This window comes from Pteronotus mesoamericanus, unplaced genomic scaffold (genome assembly GCF_021234165.1).
Source record: "Pteronotus mesoamericanus isolate MK-2021 breed Mesoamerican mustached bat unplaced genomic scaffold, CSHL_Meso_final contig_73, whole genome shotgun sequence".
Classification (NCBI taxonomy): Eukaryota; Metazoa; Chordata; class Mammalia; order Chiroptera; family Mormoopidae; genus Pteronotus; species Pteronotus mesoamericanus.
Genome location: NW_026555245.1, coordinates 31,835,839 through 31,863,777, shown reverse-complemented (window position 1 = coordinate 31,863,777; position 27,939 = coordinate 31,835,839). Strand labels below are relative to the sequence as shown.

General features: G+C 35.6%; 1 protein-coding gene across 1 annotated transcript in view; it reads right to left on the bottom strand.

Annotated features, from left to right (window-relative positions):
- CNTLN (centlein) overlaps positions 1 to 27,939 on the bottom strand; it is a 279,122-nt gene that overhangs the window by 93,126 nt on the left and 158,057 nt on the right. Inside the window, exons 13-14 of the mRNA XM_054583186.1 lie at positions 20,113 to 20,213; positions 2,643 to 2,734 (exon numbers count right to left, since the gene is read on the bottom strand). Coding sequence (XP_054439161.1) covers positions 2,643 to 2,734; positions 20,113 to 20,213 — 193 coding nt within the window. The remainder of the gene's footprint in view (positions 1 to 2,642; positions 2,735 to 20,112; positions 20,214 to 27,939) is intronic.

The following is a 27,939-nucleotide window of genomic DNA, read 5'->3' as shown; positions in this document are numbered from 1 at the left end:
ATCTGCATTTATGTTTAAAATGGAGGACACATAACAAAACAGAAAAGCTGCTTCCAAAGACTTTGAAGGGGAAAGGCCATAGAACACTTTAAAGTGTTATTCAAGATATACTCTCAAAAACTATTGTTCAACTGATTTTAAATCTCTACATAAGGAAAGGAAAACTTGAATATATATTTGAGAATGGGAGTCCGGGGATTTGTTAAAGGCATTGTTTTTGCGTACTACAAGTCAACATAAATCCAACACTTTTCCTCCAGTTCTGAACATTTTTTAAATTTAACAAATCTTGCAAAACAAACAAAACACGTAATTTTGTGAAATGTGTGTATTAGGTTCTTTGCTAGGAGTACCATGACAAAGTACCACAGACTGGGTAGCTTAAACCCTAATAACCTCCATTGACTTAACTCATTAAAGACTCCCATCTCCTAATTCAGTCATATTCTGAGAACTAGGAATCAGGACTTTGGCATAAGAATATGGAGGCACACAATTCACTCCATTACACTGTTTAATGTTAATATATTATTTAAAAATAATCTACCTATAGGTTTCATTTCTACTATGCACAAATACTGTTTTCATGTTGTCGCAATCTTTTAAGCCCATTTTGAAAAAGTTTCATATAGATTGTGGGGACATAAAAATAATTTTCCTCCTACCTTCTAAGTGCTTCTAGCTGAGCTAATAATCAAATTAACAGACAAGGGTTAGCAGGAGAAAATCAAATTTTAATATGTGTGCATGGGGACTTCGTATAAGCATGAAAATTGCAAAGACAGTGAGGCAAAAGGAGGTGTATATATCTTTTTGGACAAAGGAGAAGGAGGGGGAAGAAGCTTGGGACTTCAAAGGGGAAACAGGCAATTCACAGGTAGCTGAAATAGCGGCAAAGAAATTCTTGCTAGGCAACTCAGAAATAGTGGGACAGAGGGAAATTTAGTGAGTAAGCAGATATTTGCATGGATCCCTCCTGTCTACCATACTTAATTCATACATGCTAAAGTGAATATGCTATAAGATGATTAGGCTAAGGTTTCCTTCCTCAAGCAGGATTTTCTATCTGAATCTCTTTAAGAAGAAAAAGTGGAGGTAAAAGAAAAACAAAGACAAACAAACAAACAAACAAACAACCCTATTCCTGAGTTTGTTCGGCTTAAACTGAAATATTAGAATGATTTCAGCTTGAAATAATGTGCCCTCCAGGGGGGCACATTTCAGGCAGGTCCCCACAATGTACATCCCCTTAAAACAAGGTAACTCAACTAAAGGGGTTAAATCATGACTTATACAATTGTATTAGGTTAGTATAAAAAATGACAAATCAGTATGTTAATTTGACATATGGTCCAATGAAAATAATTCCTGTTGCCTTTTTAGGACTTAAATGGATTGCTGAATCCACTTCAGTAACAGTCATTTATGGCAGTTGGAATGAAATCATGCATTTCTTTAGGGTTTCTACCCCAAAGCAGTAAGCGGTAGCACAGTATTATATATCCATAGAGATAAAAATTATACAAAACCTGGCAAACAAAAATATCATTTTGAAACAAAGGAGGTAAAGCTAGGATAAAGTGTATGACATTCTAGCTGGTAGTGTATACACAATTTCAATTACTCATTTTACCTTAAGATAAATGAATGTGAGCATTTGTTCTCTATTATTATGTTAACCTGATAATGGTTGTTCAGTAATGATGAAATGACAGCCTTTGTTACTGGACCATATGGCAAGTGTTAGAACTGAAAGGGACTAGTTCTAAATCCTATCATTTGCCGTAAATCACTAGAGTTCCTACAAGTCAATTCACAGACGTAAGAAATGTAAGTAGCCACATTAATATTTTTGTTTATATATTTGTACAATTTCAGCTTTATCTAAGTTTTGTGTAGCCAAATGACAATCAGTTATAAGAATAAATCTATTTACAGAATATTTTCTTCATAATAAAATAACTGGTAAAATGCAAGCAATCCTATTTAACTTGGTAACAATGTATTTATATACAACAACATAAATTAAGTATAAAAATTATAAATATAAATATTAAGATTTTTAAATAACATTTTACTATTAATGACATTATCTAAAGTAACTACAAGGTTTTATTTACATAGATAGTTCTATTAAAATAAGGATAAGTATACTAAATCTTATAGGTACAAATGTTCAACCAAAATGTGATGAGTCATTATATTTTCAAGTTTAAAACTATAATTATAAACATATTTAGCTAAAGCTAAAAATGTCTTTTTTTTAGTTCAAATGTTATAAATCCATATTCTTGCTAAAGTATAACAGAGTCTCATAAATCCAATTTTAAAGTAAAACTACTAAGTTATAACTAATTAACACATACTACAAATTTTTATAATTTTTAATGCTGTCATTCTCTTCATTTCATCTTTGAAAATGTTTTTAATCTATGTCAACAGAAGCACAAGTGTTTCCCCATTTATTTCACTAACATTGATTTTTTTTACCCCATTTTGGCAAGCCAATAGTTTTGAACTATGAATTTAAATTAAGGATTCACACAAGGTTTAAGTCCATGCACCCTCGTTTTAAAATATAATCCTTTATGTTAAAATTCAGATTTAACTTGCTCAGCTCAATATCTTAAAGATTAGACTACCTTCTGTAATGTCTGCTCCGACATTTCTTTCCCATTCTTCTCTGGAGTACTCTTCTTGACCCCATCATCTTCACCATATCTAAAGAGTTGTTCTGGTGGAGAATAAATAATATATTTTGGTACCTCATATACTGCTAAAACACTGTCCTTTCATTATACAGAAAAGGGTTCTATGGTTTCTCAATGATGAATAAGCTAGTCTATTTTATTGTCAATATTTGGCCAATAAATAACTGTTGACTTTTTTAAGATTTTCAGTCACATAATTATGTATCTTCATAGAGTCACTTTTCTTTTTTTCTTTTTCTTTTTTTTTGCAGTGTGAGGTTTTCAAAGGTACAACAGATCTGCAGGTTAACAATGCTGTACTTTTATTCCTATTTTCATTCTTTTGTAGATTATGCCTCCTTTGCCTTAAAAGCAGAATTCATTGCTTTTTTTTTTTTTTTATCTACACAGGTCACTACTAGTTTTGTTCTCTGGATCTTGTTCCCCGCCAGGAGGATCAGAGTGATGCTGAACAAAGCAAACAGTAACAGAATTAGGGTGGACTGAAATTGTAACATCCTGTATCAACCACCCCACTTTTTTACAAGTAAAAGATCATGAATTGGGCAGAATAAACCATAAAAATCACATTTCCAGAAAAACTGTGACTTCATAACACTCAGGTAATGAATAAAGTTATTTCTAGAAATCATTCCTATATTCACCAGGAATTTGACTTTGAAAGCTTTTCAACAAAGCAAAAATATACAAGCAACATATTAACATTAAAAAAATCATAAAACTTCAGTTGAAATACATTAAAGCCTATAAATAAAATTTTTGTTATCAGATAAGTTACTGTGACAAATTTAACTAATATTTTCTTACTGAATTATTTTTGGGACACAATATTTCTCAAAGAATAAAAAGGAGGCAAAAAAAGAATATATAAATCTAAAAGGATACATATCTGTATTAAGAGTGAAATGTTTTTGCTTCTAAGTATGTTTGGCTGCTGTAGGTCAGTGTAAAACTTTGATTTATCAACAAAGGAAAAAGAAAACAATATTATTCTCTGTGGAGTAGAAATCCTCTTGGTATAAACAGCGACTAACAAGTTTGTTAGAGTGAATTAGGCATTTCTTTTGTCTTCAAAACATGACATATCCAATTAAAACTTCTGTACTCATGAAATAAATAGAACACTATCCTAAGGATAATAAAAGCTAGGATACGTAGATTTTGCCACCTGGGGAATATGTACCTTTACCTTGATAATAATGTATTGGTTCCCAAGTTTCATTTCTAGTCCCCTAACACCATGGTGCTGAATTCATTTACAATACTCTTTCAGCAATATAAAAATAATATGCAAATACAATTCATCTGTTCTAATCATTTAAATATCTGCTATAGTTCTAAGCATGACATTTACTCTAAAAAATATAAAGAAAATCAGAACACAGAGAGCTAACAATTAAATAACTCCATTAAAATAAAGGCTGAAGACTGATTTAAAAATAAATTTAGTTGCTGCTTGGTGCTCCTGGCGTATGTGCAAGGCCCACTGGTGGTCTGGTTAACCATGTTTACTTGTGGTTGTCTGCTAAAGAGTTTATTCCTCAGAGTTGTGGATTTTATAAAGAATATTCAGCCTTGCCTGGTGTGGCTCAGTGGACTGAGTGCCAGCCTGCGAACCAAAGGGTCACCAGTTTGATTCCTAGTCATGGCACAAGCCTGAGTTGTGGGCCAGGTCCCCAGTTACGGGGCGCATGAGAAGCAACAAACAACACATTGACATTTCTCTCCCTCTCTTTCTCCCTCCCTTCCTCTCTGTCTAAAAATAAACAGATTTAAAAAAAGAAAAAACATATTCAAGTAGGTAGGCCCAGGCATAATGAAAAGAAAGCAAGCAACTCTTTGTCCTTGATTCTTTTCTGTCAAGCATTTCAGCATTTGGAAAATGAACAGAGAGGAGCAGTTAGAAATATACACTTGTATCTTTTTCCATGGTGGAAATCACCTTACTGGAGATTTTTTTTTAAATTTATTTTACTTTTATTTTAGAGAGAGGGAAAAGAAGTGAGAAAGAGAGGGAGAGAAACACTGATGTGAGAAACACCAACTTGGTTGCCTTCTGCAAGTGCTTCACTGACTGGGGATGGAGTCCATAACCCTAGCATGTGCCCTGGCTGGGAATCAAATCACGTGATCTTTCGGCTTGTGGGGTGATACCTAATCGAGCCGCACTGGCCAGGGCTGGAGATTTCGTTTTAAAATTTTATTGTACATGCTTTTATTTTTATTACTATGAAAATTCATTCTGATTTATATTCTTTTCCAAGAGTTTTGTCTGTCTCCATTTCTTTTTCTTTTTAACTTTTAACTTTGCTTATTCATAGTTGTTTAAGTTTATTTTATTCTAGCTTCCATGTTTTTCCTTTTCTCTTAATTCTTTTGGATTACATTAAAAATTAATCTAAATTAATCTGGTAAACATAGTGGTAAATGTGGTACATGCATCCTTCCACATAAAAATTACAACCAAACTACAGAACAACAATCATTCAGGACTGCCTGAAGTCTACCTGAACAGAAGTCCTATAATTAAGGATATAAAGAAGAAAATACATTAAGACTAGTAGGAGAGGCAAAGACTCAGAATGGGCGGTACCCATAACCACAGGTGGTGCTTAAAAATCAGGAGGGACATCTCAGCTGCAGAGGTTCCCCTGAGGGGCTAGGGGTCACAGCCCCACACCAAGCCCCCAAGGGTTTCAGTGACAGGAAAAGATGTCCCCATAACTTCTGGCTGTGAAAACCAGCAGGGATTGTAGTTGAGTGAGAGGTAGAATTGCTGAAGTCCAGGCATTCCTCTTAAGGGACACACACACAGACTTACTGGGGCTTACTTGCTCTGAGCTCCAGTGTAGAGTACCAGCTTGAAAGGCACCAGGGACATGCGAGGAGGAACTGAGTTGTCTGGCTTTGAGGCACCAGTTGGAGGGGCAGCCTTCTCCTAGTCAGAAGTGCTGGCACAGGCCACTATTCCTTTGCTGAGCCCTCCTCACACAGAGCTGACTAGGGGCACCATATCTGACTCTCCATCATCCAGGCTCACACTGTTTGTACCACCCTGATGATTCCCTGAGATTCCTGCTACCTCATACCCCCAAGAACTTTTGGGCCCACCTAGGCTGTTTCCAGTGGTTTTTACATACAAATGGCCTCTCTTGGCTCATGCTGTGGACTTTCCTAAAATTTCTAAAAGGTACACAAACCCCAGACAAATAGCATTTGGCCTTGGCCTTTCCCATACCTCTTGCCAAGTAGCCCCAGACCTGGCAGTAGTGGCAGCTAGCCTTGGTTCACAGCTTGGCATTTTCTGGGCACCTCCAAGCCTAGCATAAGTAGCAACCACCTGCAGATAGCTCTGTAGCTCATGCTGGGTGACCCCAGGCAGGGCACAGGAAGCAAATGACCTTTATCTGCACCTCCTGGAAGGCCTCAGAGCCAGTGCACCCAGTGATCAGCTTCAGACCACACCACAGCACTACCCAAACACCTCCATGAATGACACAGTGAAGGGGAAAACTCATTGGGCACCAGAGCCCCAATGAAGCGCATCCTGCTCTGTCAGGTTGGCCTCAGCACAGCAACTCCTCCACTGTAGTTGAGCCCCTTCTCACAGCCCAACAGACTGGGCGTAAATCTCTCCCACTGACGTGCCAACAGTCTTGATTTCTTTAGGATGGGGGTTGGTTATACTAGAAACCAACCATGTGATTGGAGTTTTGGGATTTTCAGCCCCGTACTTAGGACCTTCAGGAAAGGGAGAGGGGCTAAAAATTGAGTTCAGTCACCAATGGCCAACAATTTAATCAAGCATGTAATGAAGCCTCCACAAATACTCCTAAACGACTGACAATGGAAAGCTTCTACACTGGTGATTACAAGGTTTTGGGAGAGAGCATGGATGTTCCAAGCTCCTCCCGCCATACCTTGCTCAATGCATCTCTTTCATTTGGCTGTTCTTAAGTTGCATCCTTCATAATAAACCAGTAATAGTAAGTAAACTGCTTCCTTAAATTCTGTGAGCCTTTCTAGCAAATCATCAGAACTGAAGAAGGAGGGGGTTGAAGGAATACCAATTTTTAGTTGGGTGATCAGAGATATAGGTGGGGACTAGTGACTTATGACTGACATTTGAAGTGGGACAGTCTTGTGAGACTGAGCTCTTAACCTGTGGTCCTGTGCTGACTCTGAGGTTTGTGTCAGAATTGAATTGAACTGTAGGGTATTGAGTTGACATTCAGAAAATCAGAGAAACAGTGGAAGAAAAAATTCACACCATCAGTGTCAGAAGAGCTGTGAATAGAAACTCATAATACTGTTTTGGATAAATAAATTGGGTTATTAAGTAATATTCAGCAAGACCTTCCATGAAAAAAACTGGGCGTTAATTGAACATTATTTCCTAGACAAGATAAAAAGATCAGTCCACTACACTCACAATCCATCTACTCTGAGAAGTAACCCTGAGCTAATGAAAAATAAAGTCCCATTTCTAATGGACGAGTTGAAAGAGCAGGAAGTAACTCCTGCTACTGATGGACAAGAGAAAATCTCAGTCATTAGATGACTATGGTGTTTAGCATATCTTTCTTGAGACCTAACCCAGTAATCAATGTAACCAGTTAACTCTGAAAAAGAAGTAGACCATTATTGTTACAAGCCACAACTATTCTTAAGGGGCAATGAAATTACAGATAGTTCATGAATTACAATGATGGTCTGACTTGACTTTTCAACTTCATAATGTGTTAAAGTGATATACATTCAGCATAAACTGAACTTAGATTTTGATCTTTTCTGAACTAGCAATATGATATGAACTAGAAATACGATATTCTCTTGTGATGCTAGGCAGCAGCAGTGAGCAGCAGCCCCAAGTCAGGCACAAGATCGTAAGGGTAAACAACGGGCACTCTGAAGTGTATTGTGCTGTCAACGTTTTTTGGATATTGTGTTATAGGCATGTTTATGGTAGGTTAGGCTAAGCCATAATGTTTAGGTTAGACATAATAAATGAATTTTGACATCATATTTTCAACTTAAGAGGAACATCTGTGTCTTTTTCTAGGGAAAGAAGATAATAGGAGAATAGATACGTTTTTAGGGTTTTTTATTTTTGGCTTTTTTCTTCATTGTAAACTACACCCAATAGATAAGCTTCTTTGCCCTAAAAATAAAATATATTTAATGAAGTGTCCTCAATTCTTTTAATTCATGAGGGTAGGTTAGGGAGATTTGAATATGTTATTTCTAATTCCTCTAGCCAGCTAGGGGGCCAAGTGTAGCACCCTCTTGTTACTTTTGTGCTGTTCCTTCAACTCATTTTTAAATATTTTAAATAATTTATTTTCCATATTCAAGGCTTTTCTTATATCTTCATTATTATTTTTACATATAATTAGTTTTATAAAGTTTAACATTTTTATTTGTGTTTATGGTTTCATGTCACAAAAGATGCTTTAATTAATTTATTTTTCTCTTCAATTGATTTCAATATTATCCTATGTTCCCATCCTTTTGCTTCTTTAAATGCTATTTCTTAGTCTTAAAATTCCTGTGTTTAATCTTTTATTTCATTAGTTAATATAGAGACATATATTTTTACAGCAACTCAAAGAAAGCATGACCTTAAGCATAACAGCAGCAACCAAAAAATTACACACATGCACATTTGAAGAATACACTTTATATGTGCAATGTATATAGAATACTTTGAAGGCACAAAAGAAAAAGCAAACAAAGGTGTAAGAGAACAGAATATGCCATCCCAAAATATGCTTCTTTGGCATAAAAATTAATTTGAGCAGATGATTTTTAGAAACAGCAGACATAGGGGACGCTCAGAAAACATAGAAATTAACCTTCTGTAAGGGTAATTTACATTTATAAAGTAGATATCCATTTTTAAGTGTATCTATGGCTCTGTACCAGGAAGAGAAGGATACCTAAAACACCAGATCCTCTTATCAATGAAGAAGGTACTGCTTTAATATCACATAAACCTTACCCTTTTTTAGCCTACTTTTTCCTAGGCAACTTCCCACTGGCTTCCTCTATTCCCTTCATCCCTTCATTTTTTGTTTCAGCTGAAGATGGAAGTTAATCCTCAGTTCTAAGCCACTGCCTTGGCTTATTTATTTCCCTGGGTGAGTGTCTCCCATATACGAGGTCTATCCAGAAGGTATCCAGCCATGTAATATGAAAAATGGAGACATTTACTGAAGAAGATATAAGATACAAAAAAAATTGTACTTAGGACAATGACGCCTCAGTTCCCTTCAAAGTAAGTACCTTGGGACCTCACACAGTTCTCCGAACCACCATCAGTTACCCCATCATATTTTCCTGAATCTCACTGACCATTTGAAATCTCTTCCCTTTCAAAGGTGATTTTAGTTTTGAGAAAAGCCAGAAGTTGCAGATTGCCAAATCTGGGATGTAGAGGAGCTGAGTCACCTGGGTCATTTGATGTTTTGCCAAAAAACTGCACGATACATGATCCATGAGTGGGTGCGTTTTGTTATGATGAAGCTACTAATCACCAGTTGCCCATAGCTGCAGCCTTCTGAATCATCTGAATAGTTTCATCAGAGAAATGTTTGAGCTTATCACAAAACTTGATGCAGATTCATTGCTCTACTCGCTCTGTTATTTTGAATGCAATGGCCACACAGTACACATGATAACTCAACAGTGTCTACTGCTGCCACTGACTAGTACAGTGAAGTCATCAATGTTTACACATGTGCATTCCAGTCCACTCTCCTAGGCTGCCAGGTTACATCAATGTCGCACAAACTGTTCTCACTATATTAATAGTAGTTGGACCTTTTTCTGGATAGACCTTGCATATCTATATGACATATATAAGCTAATATACTTGTTTGTTTTTTTTTCTCTTGTGAGTTTTTCTTTTGTATAAGGGAGCCAGTTACACATTTAGAAGAGTAGAGGAAAAATCATTTTTTCCTCCTCTACAAAGGTTTCAAATAGGCGATCATTTTCTAATCTAGTCATTAAAGATGAGTAAGTCTTTTCCAGAATAACTGACAATGAAAGAAGGAAGTACTATGCATAACTGTTCAGAATTATTCAATGGTAAAGCACATATGGGGTTTTATCTTGTTGATTATTCCATCCCAAGATAGAAAAACAAGGCTAAAAATATGAAAGATACGGCTAAAGAGGCAGGCGAGGGCTGTATTGCAGTGCTTTATCCTTTATCTGTAAGAAATCACTAAATAAGAGAATAATATGAGATTGGGAAGTCTGCTCATTGACATACCAAGAAGAGGACAAGAAGGAATGTTCTTGTGCTAGATCGGATAGCAAATATATGTGGTATAAAGCAAAACTGCATTCTGACCTTCCCTTCTTTATAAAATGCGTTGCATAGGTTTACAAACTTCTTGTTTATTCTCTTTAAATTTATAGGTACTTAAGTATGCCCTCAATAGATTAATGACTATATAATTAAATTAAAGACATAAAGAATTACTTAAGATTAATTATTCTAAGAATTAAATAATATTTTGACACTTTCGTTTTGAAAAAAGTGTGGCTGCATTTGAAAAAACCTGAAGGGGCCTAAAAGTATCCCCTTGATTCACCTTAGAGTTAAAGTCGGATGCCATATTTCAAGGCCTGATTTTTTTGATCATGTCTTTTTGGTATACATCTACCTGCAATCTTTCCTTAATAGTAAGTAAACTTGAGATATTTGCCAGAAATTCTATACTCAATTTTTATGCTACTCAACTACTATGAAAGTGCTAGTGGTTTCCTTTCAAGTAACATTTATTAAGTACAATCTGAAATTTACAATCCATTTGTTCCATCTTAGATGCTTTATTTCTGGATTAAGCCAGTGCTTTATACTTTTATATCATATTATGCTATATTATTACCCAGCAAATGCTTACTTTCTCCTCCTCTATCTTCATGGGACAACTGTAGATCCCTGTTTCATTGATGTTGAGATTGACCAAATGAGTTGCTCTGACTAAAAGAATGTGGGTATAAAAGAGAAAGTGTCTAGGATAAACCTATAAATTAAGTCAGTTCCTGCTCTCCCCTTGCTAGTTTCCAATATCTGCTTTGAAAAAAAAAAAGCCCAGGGAGTCACTGCCCTCTTCAGCCTTGCCTGGGATTGAGATATGTAGAGAAGTGTAAACTCAGTATGCAGTCTGAAGTTTATTTGCCCAAGTCAAGCAAAGAACTACAGCCTGAAGCACGTCTGCCCCAGCTGATGTGCAGAAACCATAAGCAAGAAACCTTTGTTGCTACCTTCCCAACCATCTTTCTCCCACTCTCTGAGTTTCAAAGCTCTCCAAGCTCCATTCAATGCCTAATTTAAGGCTTCCTCTTTTTCTGGCTAAGGCCTTCTTTGTAAGTATCGATTAACACTTAGGCCTAGAACAGTGCTGTTCAGCCTTAAGTCTGATTCCTTTTGGACCTGAACCACGGTATTCTATTGGAATGAATGGTGCTATTCAGCCTCTGGCCTGATTCTTTTGGGATCAGGCTGTTCCCACTGGCACACTGCTTGTATTTGGCCTGCAGGTTGTTTGGGCCTTTGCTCTAGAGAAAAGGCCTCTGAAAAATGGGATCCCAATTACTGAAATACTTTGAGGATGCACCTCTCCCCAGTACAGTGCCCTCAGCCAGTTTTGTTTAAAAAAGGTAGTCCATCCTTATGTGAATTTCTAACTAAATGAACCGATGTGACCAAAAGTAATTTAGAATAACAATAACCATTATGGGGAACTTTGAAATCCCCAAATCTACTTTTCTTAAAATCAAATTGGACAACCATAGGTCTGCAATTGGCAAAACTCAATGGAATGCCTAATTTGACTGGTATTTTGAGCCTTCCTAATGTTATCTGGAGTCTAACATTAAATGTTACCAAGAGTCTAATATTTCTTCTTTGAAAAATAAAATTTAAAGATTAACTGAAGCAAACTAATGATTAAAGAAAAACAAAAAGGTTTTGGAAGTCTCATGTTCCTCTCCTCCTGCACCACTGTTCCTCTCTCTCCGCTTCTTTGTATCAGTCTCCACTGTCAGTCCCTTTAAAATGAAGCCTTCTGAGGATGAAAAGGTTAAAGCCCCAATGTCTTACAGTCTCTGAACTAAACCTGAACTGTGATAAACATGCAAAGATTTCCCCAAAGTAACTGAGGATCCCCACAGATCTGCTGAGAAATTTAATATAGTCATTCAAACTTATTAACCTAGTTTGTCTGACTTATAGTAGCTATTTTATAGGCTTGTTGATGAAGCCCAGGCTCAGCATTGGATAAAAACTGCTAATTCCAAAAAACCTGGAAGATCTCTACAATTACAACCAGGAGACTATCCCACTGACTTTCTGTATGATCAGGCAAAAGAAATCATTGGACAATTCCTAAGGGTTGCCCAGGCCTGTTGACTGGAATAAAATTTAGTCTTATTCACAAAAGTTTGATGAACCTGTTCAGGACTATTAAGTTGACTTCCGATTGTATTCCAAGGAAAATCTCATCTTCTTTCAGATGCTGAGTCCACTCAGGTATCTTTCAGCTCTACATTTATTAACAGGCTGAACCAAGACTTTTTTCTTTTACTGGGTTGGCCAAAAAGTTCATTTGTTTGGTTTTTTTTCCCCTGTAAGATGGCTCCAGTAGAGCTTAGTTGTCTTTAACCTCATTCAAAACAATTTTATTAGACTGTATTGTGACAGCTGTCATAACAGCATGCATTTTTTTAAAATGATCAAAATTGATGAATTTTTATGTAGCCTTTTTAATATTGAAGATGGAAGAAAATATACATTTTTGGCATATTATGCTTTATTATTTCAAGCAAGGTAAAAATGCAAAAAAAAAAAGAAGAAGAAGAAGATGTGTGCAGTGCGTGGAGAAGGTGCTATGACTGATTGAACATGTCAAAAGTGGTTTGTGAAGTTTGGTGCTGGAGATTTCTCACTGGATGATGTTCCATGGTCTGGTAGACCAGTTGAAATTGATAGCAATCATATCAAGACATTATTTGGGAACAGTCAATGTTATCCCACAAAGGAGATAGCCGACATACTCAAAATACCCAAATCAAAAAAGTTACCGGTAAAAATGAAAAATGTGTCTTTTATGGAAAAAAAAAGCTAATAGTTAAAAGGACTAGGACGAAATGGGAAACTGTGTATTCTAAATTTACATTTGGCAAATCAGTTTGTTCACACTCTAGATGAGTCACCTAAAAGAAAGACCACTAAAATTCTGAATCTTCAACTCTGGCAAATGAAGATGGCTATATAAAACCAAAAGCTTCTTAGTTTCTGCTATTATTGCAATGAGCTAGGACACTGGAAAAGAAACTGTCACAAATTTAAACACTTCAGACACCGTCAGCCTTCTGACCAGTCCTTCTAGCATCCTAATTTCCAATGACAGGTTACCAGGAACTACAGGGGCTCCTCCCAATCCTCCTCTTATTCAGCCTGGAGAAATCTCTCTCCAGATTGTGAATGAATCTCTGTCTTTATTGACATGGATGTCATTCTCTCAGTGATCAACCCACCGCTATAAAGCAGCCCCTGCCTCAAGGTACTAAAACAGTACAAATAGTGGGGATCTCTAAAAAACCTTAACAAGTTCTTGTCTTTGAACCTCTATCCCTTTTGGTTTAGGCCTTTTGAGAGATACCATTTTCTCCTTCGTTCCCCTACCCGTATTCATTTATTAGGACAAGACTTGTTATAAAAGTATCATGCTGGAATTTCTTTCTTCCAAAAGAGGGAAATAATTCTAGAACTTGACAGTAGCATCAAATTATACAATCAGGTGAATTAAATGACCCTTGGACAACATTTATATGCTCCATTTCTGACAGTACTATAGCTGAATCTGGAAGCACTGGTCATTTGCTCTTGGTTCAGCTGCCATCCCTCTTTATGGGCAAAATCTTCAACTGGTATTGGTACAATCCACAGCGCACCTCCTGTCAAGATTCTGATATAACCCTTAAAACCACTTTCTAGACTCCATCAACACCCCACAAGTAAAGCAGCCCTTCAAAGTATAAAGCCCATAATAGAGGATTACAAGACTCAGGGCCTCTATTATCCCTTGCGCTAGTTCCTGTTATAACTCCTCTTTTACCTGTGAGAAAACCAAGGGTGTAGGTTTATCCAGGACCTCCAAGCAATAAATAACATTGTTATCCCTTGACACCCTATTGTTCCTAACCCTCATACACTACTAACATCCATCCCAACTGAAAATATTCTTCATTGTGATTGATTTGTGCAGTGCATTGTTTAGTATTTCAATTGATAAAGCTAGTCAAAATCTACTGGCCTTCACTTGGGAAGGAAAACAATTCACTTGGACAGTAATGCCTCAGAGTTCTACTGAGAGCCCTTCTTATCTCTCCCAAATCCCAAAGGCTAATCTGGATGATATGAAGTTCCCTAGGGGTTCTACTTTGACTCAATATGTGGATGACCTTCCTCTTTGCTCTTCCTTCCAAGTCTCTTCACAGAAGGACAGCATCCACCTGCTAAAGCTTTTAGCCTTTAAGGGACATACGGTCTCCTTGGAGAAAATGTAATTTGTCCAAATCCAGGTTTAATATTTAAGATTTCCCAAACTCAAAACTAAGCATTAACTAAAAACTAAGCAAAACTAAGTAAGGTATTTTGGCCTAGTTGGTCATTGCTGAAATTGAACCCCAAATCTCTCTCTTTTGGCCAAACTTCTGTATGTTTCACTAAAGAACAACCACCCCAACCCAATTTTCCAGGAAGAACAGGACAACATAGCACTAAAGTAAATGCACCTGCCCTTGGGCATCCCAAATACCAGGTTTCCATTTTCCTTTTTGTATATGAAAAGGAAGGGAATGCCTTGGGGTATTCATCCCAAAACATGGGGAAGCCATCAACCAAAAGGGTGTTATAGCCACCTACTGGGCCCTGTGGCACCATGGGGACAAACAGCCTAGCCTTAGGAATCATTACGGGATCACTTTTAACCATATTTTTACTCCATGCAGTAGAAGCTCTCCTGAAGTCTCATCATACTCAACATTTTTTCAGTCACCTGCCTTACCTCCTATGAAGTCCTTTTGTTAAGTGCTGCTCCCATAACTCTTTCATGTCTTTATAACTTTAACTCTGCTGCTCTTCCCTCTGACCAATGACATCCTGCACAACTGCTTCACCATGATGGGTCATCTCCCGACCCCTAGTAGTCTATAGGAAACTACTTATAGGAAAATACCAATCTCTCATGGTTCACTCATAGTCCTTATTTAAAAAGTGAAAATGCAAATATTGTGCTGGATATGTAGTATCAATACACTTTGATGTAACAAGTTTACAAAGGCAGCTTTGCCATTGGATACTATGACCCAGGTCTAAAAGGCCTTATTATAAGTGCTCACACTTAATACTAACAGTAGATATGCTTTTGGAGTAGCTCATGATTTTAGAATGTTGTAGAAACAACGTGGCTTCCTTACTTCCAGCAGAAAAATAATGTAAAAATGGCCCATATGTTCAGGAATTATTGGTTGCTATATGTTTACTTGATGGTTTAGCTCTCATTAAGATCCCAAGACACTCTGAACTTAACTCCCTGGGAGCTAAGGGAAATCACCTTGTTGATACTTTCACAAGAAATGCTGCCTTTAAAGGAACCAACAGCATTTAAGCTTGTGTCATGGTCAAAAGGGACATTATCCTAAATGGTAACTTAGGAAGACTAGCTAGAGAAGCCCAACAATTTGCCTCAGAGAAGGAAAACTAAGATTGGAAATCCAACAATTGTTGGTTTGATAAAAAGAGAAAGCTCTAGTTCAGATCAAATAACCCGATCCCTCCAAAGATTTAAATGCCCACTCTTAACTACTACACACAAAATAAACCATTAGTCCACTGACAAAATGATAGCACTCATGAATCAATATTGGTGGGGAAATATTAATAAGGCTGCAAAATGCACTTACCTCATTTGTCCCACTTGTCCAAAGAACAACCCACTGAAGCCCATTCACATTGCTCCCAGACATTTTAGATTGCCTAATGGACCATTCAAGGACTGGCAAATGGATTTCAAACAGCTCCCCCTGTCTCATGAATATAAATATGTTTTAGTCATGGTCTGTATGTTTCCTCAGAGGGCTGAAGCTTTCCTTTGTACACAGGTCACTGCCTTTTCTGTGGCCAAAATGCTTTTGGAAAAGTTCATCTCTACCTGGAGATCCCCTCTTGAACTCTATAGTGATTGGAGAACCCATTTTATACATCAAGTGCTTCAACAAGACTGTATTATTTGGCAAGTTTTAAAACACCTATACTCGCTTACCACCTCAATTTTCAGGTTTAGTTAAAAGCACTAACTATATTATTAAGACTCAGTTGGCAAAATCTGAAGAGGCTCTCCAAATACCTTCACTAAAAGCATTGCTATTGGTCCTTGTAAATCTCAGATCCACTCCTCTTCCAACTCATAAACTCTTACCTTTTAAGATAATCACAGGACACTCTATACACCTGGTACCTGCCTCTTTCAATAGACAGTTAATGAAGAGATAAAATTCAATATAGTAAAAGCCTGATAGAACAAACTTAACCATGTTCAGGTTGGTGAAGCAATCCTCTTTACAGAGTACCCCAAGAAGATGAAGATCTTAAGCAGCACACTTTCCAATCTGGAGATTTAATCTACCAGAAGAGACACCTCCAGAAAGACTCTCTTCAGCCTTGCCGGAAAAGCCCCCATCAGTTACTGTTAACCAACCTTTGTAACCAAACTACGGGGAAGAGATGCCTGAATTCGTGTGACACATCTAAACAAAGCACCTAACCCTTATCGGACTTGCACACCATCTGATGAACAGATGATAAAGATTTCCCTGACTTTGAAGTACATGAATTCTGATAAAACCGTTTCCCCAAGGTGTCCAAACCAGGAATATTGAAAGTTGCCTGCCTTTGATGTTGACCCAGTGCTTCAGATGATCTCCAATGCCTATGATCATGATACCATATGAACTTTAGATAAAAAGTGCCTGAGAGTTTTCCTTTTCCCCTTCATTGTTACTCAAATGTGACCACAATAGGTTCCAATCCATATACTTCCCCGCCGATGATCTTGTTTGTTGTGGGGTGATGGTAACTTGGAGGATACTTTTTTTCATATGGACTAAGTACTCATTACTTTTCCTACCTGGGTCCTCCTTCTGCTTCACCATCCAAACCCCAGGTCAACAAAAATGCAGAAGACTTTTGTTCAGGGCTCCTTTGGCAATGAGATAACCCCTATGTCTGTGCTAATCCAACTGATCCTCAACTGGAATGCCATTCCCTAGGGGGAGGGAGATCAGGGGGAGTTGGTGCTTTCTCCACTTTAGCCTCTTGTTTATAGAATAAGTGATTAATGCTTGATTGTTACTTTCATTTTTTGTCTATTACTTTAAATCAGCTACTTGAGCGCCTGGCAGCTCAGCTCCCTCCAGCTCAGTTGAGCTCCTAAAAGAGATTATGTGGGATTACTAAGGATTCACTACAATATGAATTCCAATTTTCAGTAAAGAGACATTTAGTGTGGTAAGGGTTTAAGGTGTTCATGTGGAAGGTCCAGAGGAGGTAGAAATGATTTGAGAGGTTAAGGCAATGAGTTTGGGTTTTTTTCAAATGTGCTTAACTTTTGATGTCTTGTAGCCAGGGCAAAACAGGTAACAGGAAATATGAAATATATACCTGGTATGTGGAGAGAGGTTTCTAGTCATTTAGATTTGGAATTTTAATCCAGGAAAAACATGTTCAATGATAATATAAGTAAGCTAGAAACACCAGATTTACCCTTCCATATGTTATAACTGAAAACTAGACAAAATATATTATATAAAAAATGGCTTTCAGATATTGGGCATAGGACAATATAAGGTAGTAAGCCCTGAGAAAGGGAAAGCACATGAAATGTGGTCTATAGTTTCTCTAACTTACTACCTATAGAGAGCTTCCAGGCCACAGCACAGAAATGAGGAACCTCAGTGGAGCCTGGTGATCTTCGCAAATTGAAATGACTGAGCTCAGGATGTAGGAAGGCCAAGTAAGCAGGAGTTTTCAGGGAAACGTGCCACAGAGAAGAGACTGCTCAGAGACAGAAAGAGTTCTGTAGGTCACCAGAAGGTCTTCCTTGATTCTTTAGAGACATTATGTAGAGTTGAAAAAGAATAAGAGTAACAGCAGAATTCTCATCAAAGACAATTTAAGCCAGAAGATTATAATAAATTTTTTAATGTACCAAAAGAAAAAAGTTGTCAATTAACAATTTTATACTTAAAACTATCTTTCAAAAATGAAGACGAAATAGAGATTTTTTTTCAACTGTATACAAGCTGAAAAAATTCATCACCAGCCAATGTGCACTTCAAAAAATATTAAAGGGAGTCCTTAAGAAGAAAGAAAATGATGCCAAATGTAAATGTGGGTCTACAGGAAGGAATAAAGAAGAGCAGTAAATAGTTTTTATTAGAGAAACACAAGAACTTTGGGAGCTGGTTATGTCTAAGACTATAGACCAAACAATTTGAATCCCTGGGATCACCCCATCCAGACCAGGAGAACAAATCTCTGATAAGATGGACTTATCTGACATTTAACAAAACACAGATTTAAAATCCAGTCTGGAATAAAATAGGTAAAGTAAGCAAAGAACTTAACAAAACCCTGACTTTAATCAAATATGAGTTCAGAAAACAGATACCATATTATGCCATGTATAATGCACATCCACATTTTTCGACCAAACTTTCAAGAAAAAAATTCTTCATTTCAATTTTTAATTCAATTTTTTTATTTATTTATATTTAGAAACAAAACCGATTATCATATTCCGGGGTATTATTTTGCATACGGATATGTTACTGCTTTCTAGAGTTACACTTGTAACATATAAGCATAAGTGAGAGAATTAAAAACATTTATATAGATACAGAATTAATACTACCCATGGATAATGAGAATCTTTATTTTTCCCTCAAAATTCAAGCAAAAAAGTGCACATTATACATGGCAAAAATTAGTATCTCTTGAAGTAATGAAACATTTAACTAAAGTTCAACAACAGTTCCTTTACTTGTATATCTGTCTCTTTTTATTTGGTTGGTTCCAAATTTTAGAAAATATGTAAATAATTTTTTTAAAGAGCATATTTTATGATTCATTTTTTACACAATTTTTCTATCTAGGCTTCTTTCTATATTAGTGTGAAGAGATTTTTTTATAATGATTTAACACTGAAATTCTCATATTTAAGTGTTTGTGAATAAGTTTTTTCTGTTTTCTTCTTTTTATTCTTTCTTACTGCTTGAATGTTTTAAAGTAATTTTTCCAAAAACAACATACTATTTTTAGAAAGCAAACCAACGTTAAAGAATAAAAGAAACCCAATAGTTTAAAGAAAAAAAAATGAAAAGAAGTTCCAGTGGAAGATTGAGAAGATACAAGAAAGAAAAGTAGAAATTTGTAAAACAGAAAAATCAATGTTTCAGAAACCAATGAAAGAATAAGCTTGAAATATAATATAAATCAATGGTGTAAAGTAAAGGGGTTCAAATATTGGCCTTGACAAGTCACAAGTGACCTATGTAAGAACAATTGGAACAAGAATTGTAACTGGGACAATAGCCAGATGAGTGATATATGAAAACTCAGTTATTAAGTATAAATTATTAAGTTAATTATTTTAAGTTTAAATTGACAATACCTAAAACATGTAGTGGTAGAAATTAAGCTGTTACAAGGTTAAGTAAGAAGAAATCCTGTCAAATCAACCTTACTTACTTTTTTCTAATAAGGTACTAAAGTATGGACTGAAGTCTTACAGTAAATATAGTTATCTTGATTTTATTAAAGGAATAAATTTGCAATTGAAATGGATACATTCCTTCTTACTGAACACTTTTAGACTATTAGGGAGGCAGGTTACAGAACTGCATCCCCAAGTTTCATTCTAACTCTAAAATTTTGATTTCAGAACAACCGATGAGAACTAAACAATTTCCAGAAAAATGTATGTTAAAATGCATTATTGATATTGAGTAAGTAACTATATTATCTAGAAAACTTTAAACAATATATAATTAGTAAAACTTCACCAATGAAAAATGAAACATTATGTTTTCTCCTTATGAAACATCTCATTTGAATTCTTAATAAATTAAAAGATGACTGACTTTTAGGTATTCTATTTAATGTTTTTCATGGCAGGTGAAAATGTTAATGAGATATCAATGAGTAAAGAAGTTGAAAGGGAGAAAATGTAAGATTCTTAAAAGAAATTGAAAATAAAACATCAAGAACTAGATAATTTAAAAATGCCTACATTCAATATTTATTCTCAGAAAAAAAATTTACCTTCTCTTTTCTCTGCTATCCATGCATTCAATTCTTGTATTGTTGCTTTGTCAATAGATATACGCACTTTAAGTTTATCCAATTCTTCCTGAAGATTCATCCTATGAAAATTAAAACAATAAATAATTATTTAAAGAAATAACGTCACAAAGACAGCATATTATTTAAAAACATATGAACATACAGTGATACAATGAAAGCTAAAATATATTAACATTAACAAATCCTAACAATTAAAATTGAGTTTTTAAGGGGTCTTGGAAATAAAAAATTTAAGGGATTTTTAACTTTACCTACATAAATGTTAATACTTAAAACACAGACTATAGGATTTTTAAAAATCATGTACTGAGTTCCCTGACCACCTTCTTACACACAGAAATGCCATGTAAAACAATAATAAAAAATGTTAATATATACCACTGAAAGCAAAGATAGTAAACCTCTAGATGCCAACACAAAGAATCCTTACTAGTAAAATAGAATTGAGATATCATGAGAGACCTAGATCAAGTACTGCCCCGAAGACCCTGTGACCTAAATCAGGATGAAACTTTGTGTCTAAAGCATTTCATGACTAAGAGATAAAACTGGGCTAGCTACAGAAAGCTGGGAGACGAAATATCACTGAATAAAAACCCTAATATCAGAGCTTATCCAGTTAGAGTTCTGTTAAAAGACGTTCCCTGCCCTAATCTGAGGACAGGACAGAGTCAGCCATGTGAGATCAGGATACTAACCCTGTATTATTGGTTTCAAAATTGAACCATATATATTTGCAGAGACCTGACAAATCAATAATAATGTATAAACTGGTTTATGGCCCATGTACACTGGAAAGTTCAGACAGACACAATCATCCAATACAGAGAAGCTTCCACAGCTGAAAGAAAGGATAGGAGAAACACCACCACAGAAAATACTTCTTAGAGAAGTCAAGTTTGCAGGTAAGAATAAACATATAAATAAATTCAAAGCCATGAATGACAGCCTACATATACCACTCCTAAAATGAGAGAATGCACAACAAGGAAATAAGAACAACAGAACAATTAAAAATGATTTTTTATTAAAATTAGAGTTTCTTAAATGTTGGGGAAAAAAAGGTGGCAAACGTATATTAAAATGAACAGGGATTTATAAACCAGAAAAATACAAAAAAAAAGAACCAGATAATATATAGAAATGTTAAATAAAACTAAAATTAATAATAATAATAATAACAATAATTGAAATTTAAAATGTAGTGGATCAGTAAAGCAGCATACAGACTAAGCTAGTGAAAATTGGTAAAATCAAAGATCACACAAAGAAAGAAAAGGAAAACAGTGATGATATATAAAGTGTGTTGGAATGAGAAGTCCAGAAAGCAACTAAAAGAAATTATTCAAGGAGAGAACTGAGAAGATGTGGGGATAGGAAAACAATATTCAAAATACAACACTGAAGATTAAGAACTGAGGAAAAGTATGAATTAACAGATTGAGAAAGTATCAAAAATTGCAAACAATAAATAAAACTACTTACACTTAGAAACATAGCAAAACTGTAGGACACCAAACAAAAAGACAATTTTAAAATCCACCAGATCACAAAAAACACCAATTAACAACTAAACAATTTTGGAATGACAATAGACTTTCTAATAAACAAGAAAAGCCAGAAGGAAAATAAGTAGTATTTTCTACATTCCAACGTTTACTAGTCATACATCATCATAAAAAGAGGAGCTATTAAAAATATACTTTAAAAAGAAAAAAATAAATAAATGCAACAAATCATACAAAATAGGCAATGATGATACAAGATATTTGTAAATGTATAAATGGAACTAAACAAACATTATTATTCAAAGAAATCATAGTAACATTGAAAGGAAGGTAAAAATAAAATAAGGTAGAACTGAAATTCTGAACAATAAAATGACAGAAGAACAAGGAAAGGATCAGACTTAAAGCACTCTAAAATATTTACACTGAGGTACCAGGATAGAGGTGCTGATGAACTTTAGACCTTGTCAAATAAATTATGCATGTTATAATTTTAGGAAAAAATCATTTAAAGAATGAAAAACAAATACAAAATGTTCAAGTCAGAAGAGGTCAAAAACAGAAATAAATAAAATGTAATCAAATCAAGTTCGGATTTCAGAACATGGAACAAACTGAAGCAAGATGGCCTCATAAAGAAAAAGCAGATGTAGCTCATCTCAGTTTAGTTTTCCTTGGCTCTCAGATCACTAACCCAGCAGAACACAGGGCTACCATTGTTGCAAATGTTATTTCTTGCTTCTTTAGAGGTATTTTACACTTAGAGCTTGTGTTTTTTTTAGGAAGAACTCACACAATCCCTACATCAGAAAAAAAGTATTTATAAACATCAGGAGCCATCTTGTTCTCGAGTCAAACTAACCTCCAGCAAACCACATCTAACTGTGTGTTTGAACAAGGGGCTGCGAGAGTCCAGGTGCTCCTGAGCTAGATGGATATTACCAATCTGCTGACTACCCCCTTAACCTGGTGTTTCCAATTTATGCCAAGTTTGGTATGAGAACCACAATTCAGAATCTACTTCTTACCAGAAGAATTACATAAAATGACTATTTAGACACCAGACAAAAGGCAGCAGAAAACTATGATCTGAGAGATATGAAATCAATAAATAGTGAAACCAAGGATCCTTATGACTGATTAAACTTGATTTTAAATCCTAGCTCTAGAAATTATCGCCCTCCACCCAGATTTAGTCTTTTGCCCAGATAATAAGCAACCCCTGAGGCAGCAGAAGGGAGTAAGCCCAGACCTGACTAATGGCCACATGGTCCAGACCTCCAGAAGGCTAAAATTAGCATCTTGACCTAAGTTATGTTTAATTTCCTGAGCCCTAAGGTGGAATGACCCCCTGGCTACTTTCCCATGAGACTGTGTTAGTATGGATAGCTAGTTAGGTATTAACAAAAGAGAATGGAGCCAGACATCTAATTAAACTGGATTAACAAGGAAGCTACAGCTTCACAGACAGCCAGGGGACTTAATCCCTGAGTAGGGAGGGGCCTGCAGAAGACAGGCTTTTCAAGCTCCTTGGGGAACAACTGGTCCATTCCCACAGACTAGGAGTATGAGGAGGAAGAACCAGCAAGGCAGAAACTCCTTTGCTGGGCACATGAGCAGTAGAAGCCAAGATGGCACAGGGAGAGCTCCTTCCACTAAGTGCATGTGCAACAGAAGCCACCTGGCAAAGCAGAACTTTCAGGAATGCACATTAGGAGCCACAATGACAGCCAAAAAGAGAAGTTTAGCCTAAAAAAAGATCAGAAAGGATAGGGGCATGGAACCCTAGAATTCAGGAAAGGGGTCGGCTGGGGGTGAACCCTGCACAAGCCCCTGAGGATTTAGGAAAGAAATTGGACAGCTTGAAAGAAAGCTGACTCTCTCCCAAGCCCGAAATAATATAATCAAAGTTTAACAAAGGCCCAGGAGGCATTCCCACATTCTCTCTCAGTAGCAGCCACAGGGGCTGAAGCTCAGGGTCAAAAACAGGCTGAATGGGAACAGAGACTGTGCTGGATTACTAGAGCCTCAGATGGCAGGCTAATGACATGGCAGCTCTGGGTTCTGGCCCTCCTCCTGGGCTTGGTGCAGCCCCAGGGGCTAAACTTCTGCAGCTGAGTCTTCTGGTGGCAGGTAAGACACTGGGCACCTGGGGGCAGTCCTTTATTTTCACACTAATACATCTTGCTGCTACACTTCATCCTCCTATGTGTATATCCTTGAAATGCATTTTCTGCAATACCATGGTATAATTCTATTTGCCCTGGAACAATTGGACAGAGTGATGATGGTAAAGACCCGAAGAAATGATTTATTACACACACCTAAACTGCAGTGCCTTGTGATTTTGCCCTATATCATGTGAAATCTACATGCCATCTGGGAAGTCTGCTTGGTTAGAACACTAGCTCTCCATCTCAGTATTGGCCAATTCAATATTAAACTACTTTCTTCTTTTTATACTTCAAACTCCCATTTGTGCATTTCTTTGGGCCAGTGCACCCAAGTAGACAGATCCAAGAAAAAATATGGGGGTTCCAGTAACAAGAGAGCCCTAAAATGACAGCCCAGACTTCTGCCATGAGACAGCTGCCATACCATGATGCCAGGAGAAAGGGACATCACTGGGTTGAAAGAGGAGACTGGAGTTTGGGAAGGCTGAAATGGCTGGATTTTGTGAAGCATACTGTTGAGAGGAGGAAGCTATAAAAAGAAAAACTTACAGAAATCTGCCTAAGAATTCTTTTGAGTCTGTGGCTAATATTTTGCAGCATATGCAGAGTATGAAACTAAATAAAGCAGGCAAAGAAACAGCCAGAGATGTAATTGAAACTAGAGCTCACACAGCACTGAGAAACATTTGAATTGGGACCAACTAAAGAGGAGAATCTCTTTTGAACACAAAGGACATTCAAAGAACCCCGAAAGGTCATTCTAATGTAAAGGGATAAGCAAGCATCAGGTAAAGGATAACCTAGACCTCAGATACGGAAGTGTTTAAAAAAAAAACCTGAAAATGTTTAAACTGAGTTTTTTTTTTAACATACCTCTCTCAGTAGTCAATAAAAAAGTGGATAGAAATCAGTAAGGATATAGAATATTTGAAAAGTACTATGAAAACTCTTGACCTAATAGGTATTTATAAAACATTCCACCCAATAGCAGCAAGACACATGTTCTTTTCAAGTGTCATGGCATTTTTACCAAGGTAAAACAAGATGCTGGACCATAAGACAATTCTCAATAAAATTTGAGATCTAAATCATGCAAAGTACTTTCCACATGGTCAAAGTACCATGACCACAGTATAATTAAATTGGAAATCAATACCAGAAGGATCTCTGGAAAAATTCCGAAATGTGTGAAATTAGAGAATCTACTTTTAAATACTCTTTCTCTCAATGAGGACTGCAAGAGGAATTAGAAAATATTTTGAACTTGCAAAATATTGAAACACAACATTTCAAAATTTGTGAGGTGCTAAATTTTATAGTATATGCTTATATACTATAATTTTTTAAGCATATACTAAAGCTTCTATAGTATATGCTTATATTAGAAAACAGATCTACAATGATGTAAGCTTCAAATTAAAAAAAGAGAGAGAGAAACAGGACAAATAAAGCTGAGCATGTCTTCATATGTGCATTGGTCATTTGGATGCACAGTTTTGCTCATATTTGTATTGAGTTGATTGCCCTTTCTCATTTATTCATAGGAATTCTTTGTATATTCTGGATTCTAGTCCTTTGATGGACATACGAGGTCTGTCCAGAAAGTATCCGTCCACATAGTATGTAAAAGAGAGGCATTTATTAAAGAAGATACAAGGTACAAGAAACATTGTACAAAGGACAATGACGCCTCAGTCTCTTTCAAAGTAGGCACCTTGAGACCTCACACAGTTCTCCCAATTGGCATCAGCTGCCCTGTTATATTTTCCTGTATCTTATTGGTGGTCTGAAATCTCTTCTCTTTCAAAGGTGATTTTAGTTTTGAGAAAAGCTGGAAATCACAGGGCACCAAAACTGGGCTGTAGAGGGGCTGAATCACCTGGGTGATTTGATGTTTACCAAAAAACTGCACAAGATGTGATGCATGAGCAGGCACATGTTTTTGTAATGAAGCTGCCAATCACCAGTTGCCCATAGCTTAATGCAATATTTGGTACAGATCCATTGCTCCACTCGCTTCACCATTTTGAATGTGAGGGCCACACAGTACACATGTTCATTCATTTGCGACTACCACCCCCACTGACTAGTACAGTGAAGTCGTCATTGTTCATGCAAGTGCATTCCAATCCACTCTCCTTGGCTGCCAGGCTACACAGATGTCATAAACCATTCTCGTTATATTAACAATGGTTGGACTTTTTTCAGACAGACCTTGCATATACTATAAATATCTCTTGTCACTTTGAAAAGTTTCCTTTTAATTCATTTATTAGTATCTTTCAATGAACATAAGTTCTTGATTTTAATATAATCCAGTTTATCAATGTTTAGTTGATATATAATCCGTTTAAAGTTTGAAAAAACCTTCGTTTATTTGAAAAAATAAAAAAGGTTTAAGAAACTTTTGCCTACTACAAAGTCAATAAGATGTTCTTCTATGTTTCCCTCCAAAAGCTAAACTACTTAATCCTTTATGCTTAGGTCTGCAGTATATATAGAACTGACTTTTGTGTATGGTATAAGGTAAAATATTCTACTAATTATAATAGCTTTCAAAAACTGAAGTTCTTGGGACTTTTAGATACACAGTTATGTCATCTGATATTTTGGTTGTGTCCGTTTTTTCATTATTATAAACTACGTTATAGTGAACATCTCTATATATGTGCCTATATGCAAGATTGCTTCAGTGTTTGTAACTAGAAGTGTAATTACTGGGTCTTTGAGTATACACTTAAAAAAAAAACAGAAAAAATACTTCAAGGGAAAGTGGTGGGGGGTAGGCAGAGACAAATGTATTTGAAAAGATAAATTAATTAATTTAAAAAATACTTCAAACATTAAAAAAAGTATGGAGAATAATATAACCAATATTAATGTACTAATCATCTGGATTTAAAAACACTAATGTTACATCATGTTTAATTCATAGCCTTTATCTTTGTGAAAAAATAAAATGATCGGCAAATAGTATTACATAATAAAATATTACAGCTTTCTGTCCTTCCCAGAAATTATCAGTATCTTTTATTTGGTGTGAATATTCGTTTCATGATTTAATACTATATATGTGTGTATTTAGTTATATAAAATTATATTTTTGTGGATATATATGCTTACATATGTTGTAAAATACATATCCCCAAAAGTATAGTTCTATGATTAAAAATACTATATTTTTTGAGAATATATCATAGCATATATACTACTATTCAACTTCCTTCTTTTAACTCAACTTCTGCTTTTAAAGCATTTCCATTTTGATAAAAATAGATCAAATTATTTCATGTTAAATGCCATATACCATCACATTCTATTAATAAACCACAGTGCACTCATATCAGCTACTAATGGACATTTAGGTTGTTTCTAATTCTTAACTATTACAAAAATACCACAATGAACATCCATATTCAAAATCCTAGCTCACATTATTTAAAAAGGTCCTAATAATCTATCCCAGAGTGAAATGTTTCTCTCAAGAGTTTTATATTACCTAGATGGAATTACAAATCTTGAGAAAAGATATTACCAAACTAAATGTCCTTTTACATATGAAGATAATTTTGCCTATAACATTCCTACATTGATGATATATGATACCATTTATTTCTTACAAATCCTAAAAAGCAACTGACCTACACTGAAAACAAACTATTCTAAAGCCTGAAGTAGTTTTTAGAATAACTAAACACTTTGTATTAGTTACCCATACCATTCAAAATAAAATTTGATATTTATATATGATCTTTAGCATTCAAATCAGATGTTCAAACGCAATGCTATTGATATCTTCCATAGAGAAAAAAATGTTTTAACATAGACTGAGTTAGTATGACATACTTACAGAAAGCAACGATAACATTTTTTAGAAAAATCAAAGGATTATTCACTAAATACTTAAAATTTACTACATAATTCTTTAAGTACATACGTTATTCTTCAAGTAATTTAAAATATACAAGTTATATATACCATCACATTCTATTAATAAACCACAGTGCACTCATATCAGCTACTAATGGACATTTAGGTTGTTTCTATTCTTAACTATTACAAAAATATCACAATGAACATCCATATTCAAAATCATATATCCT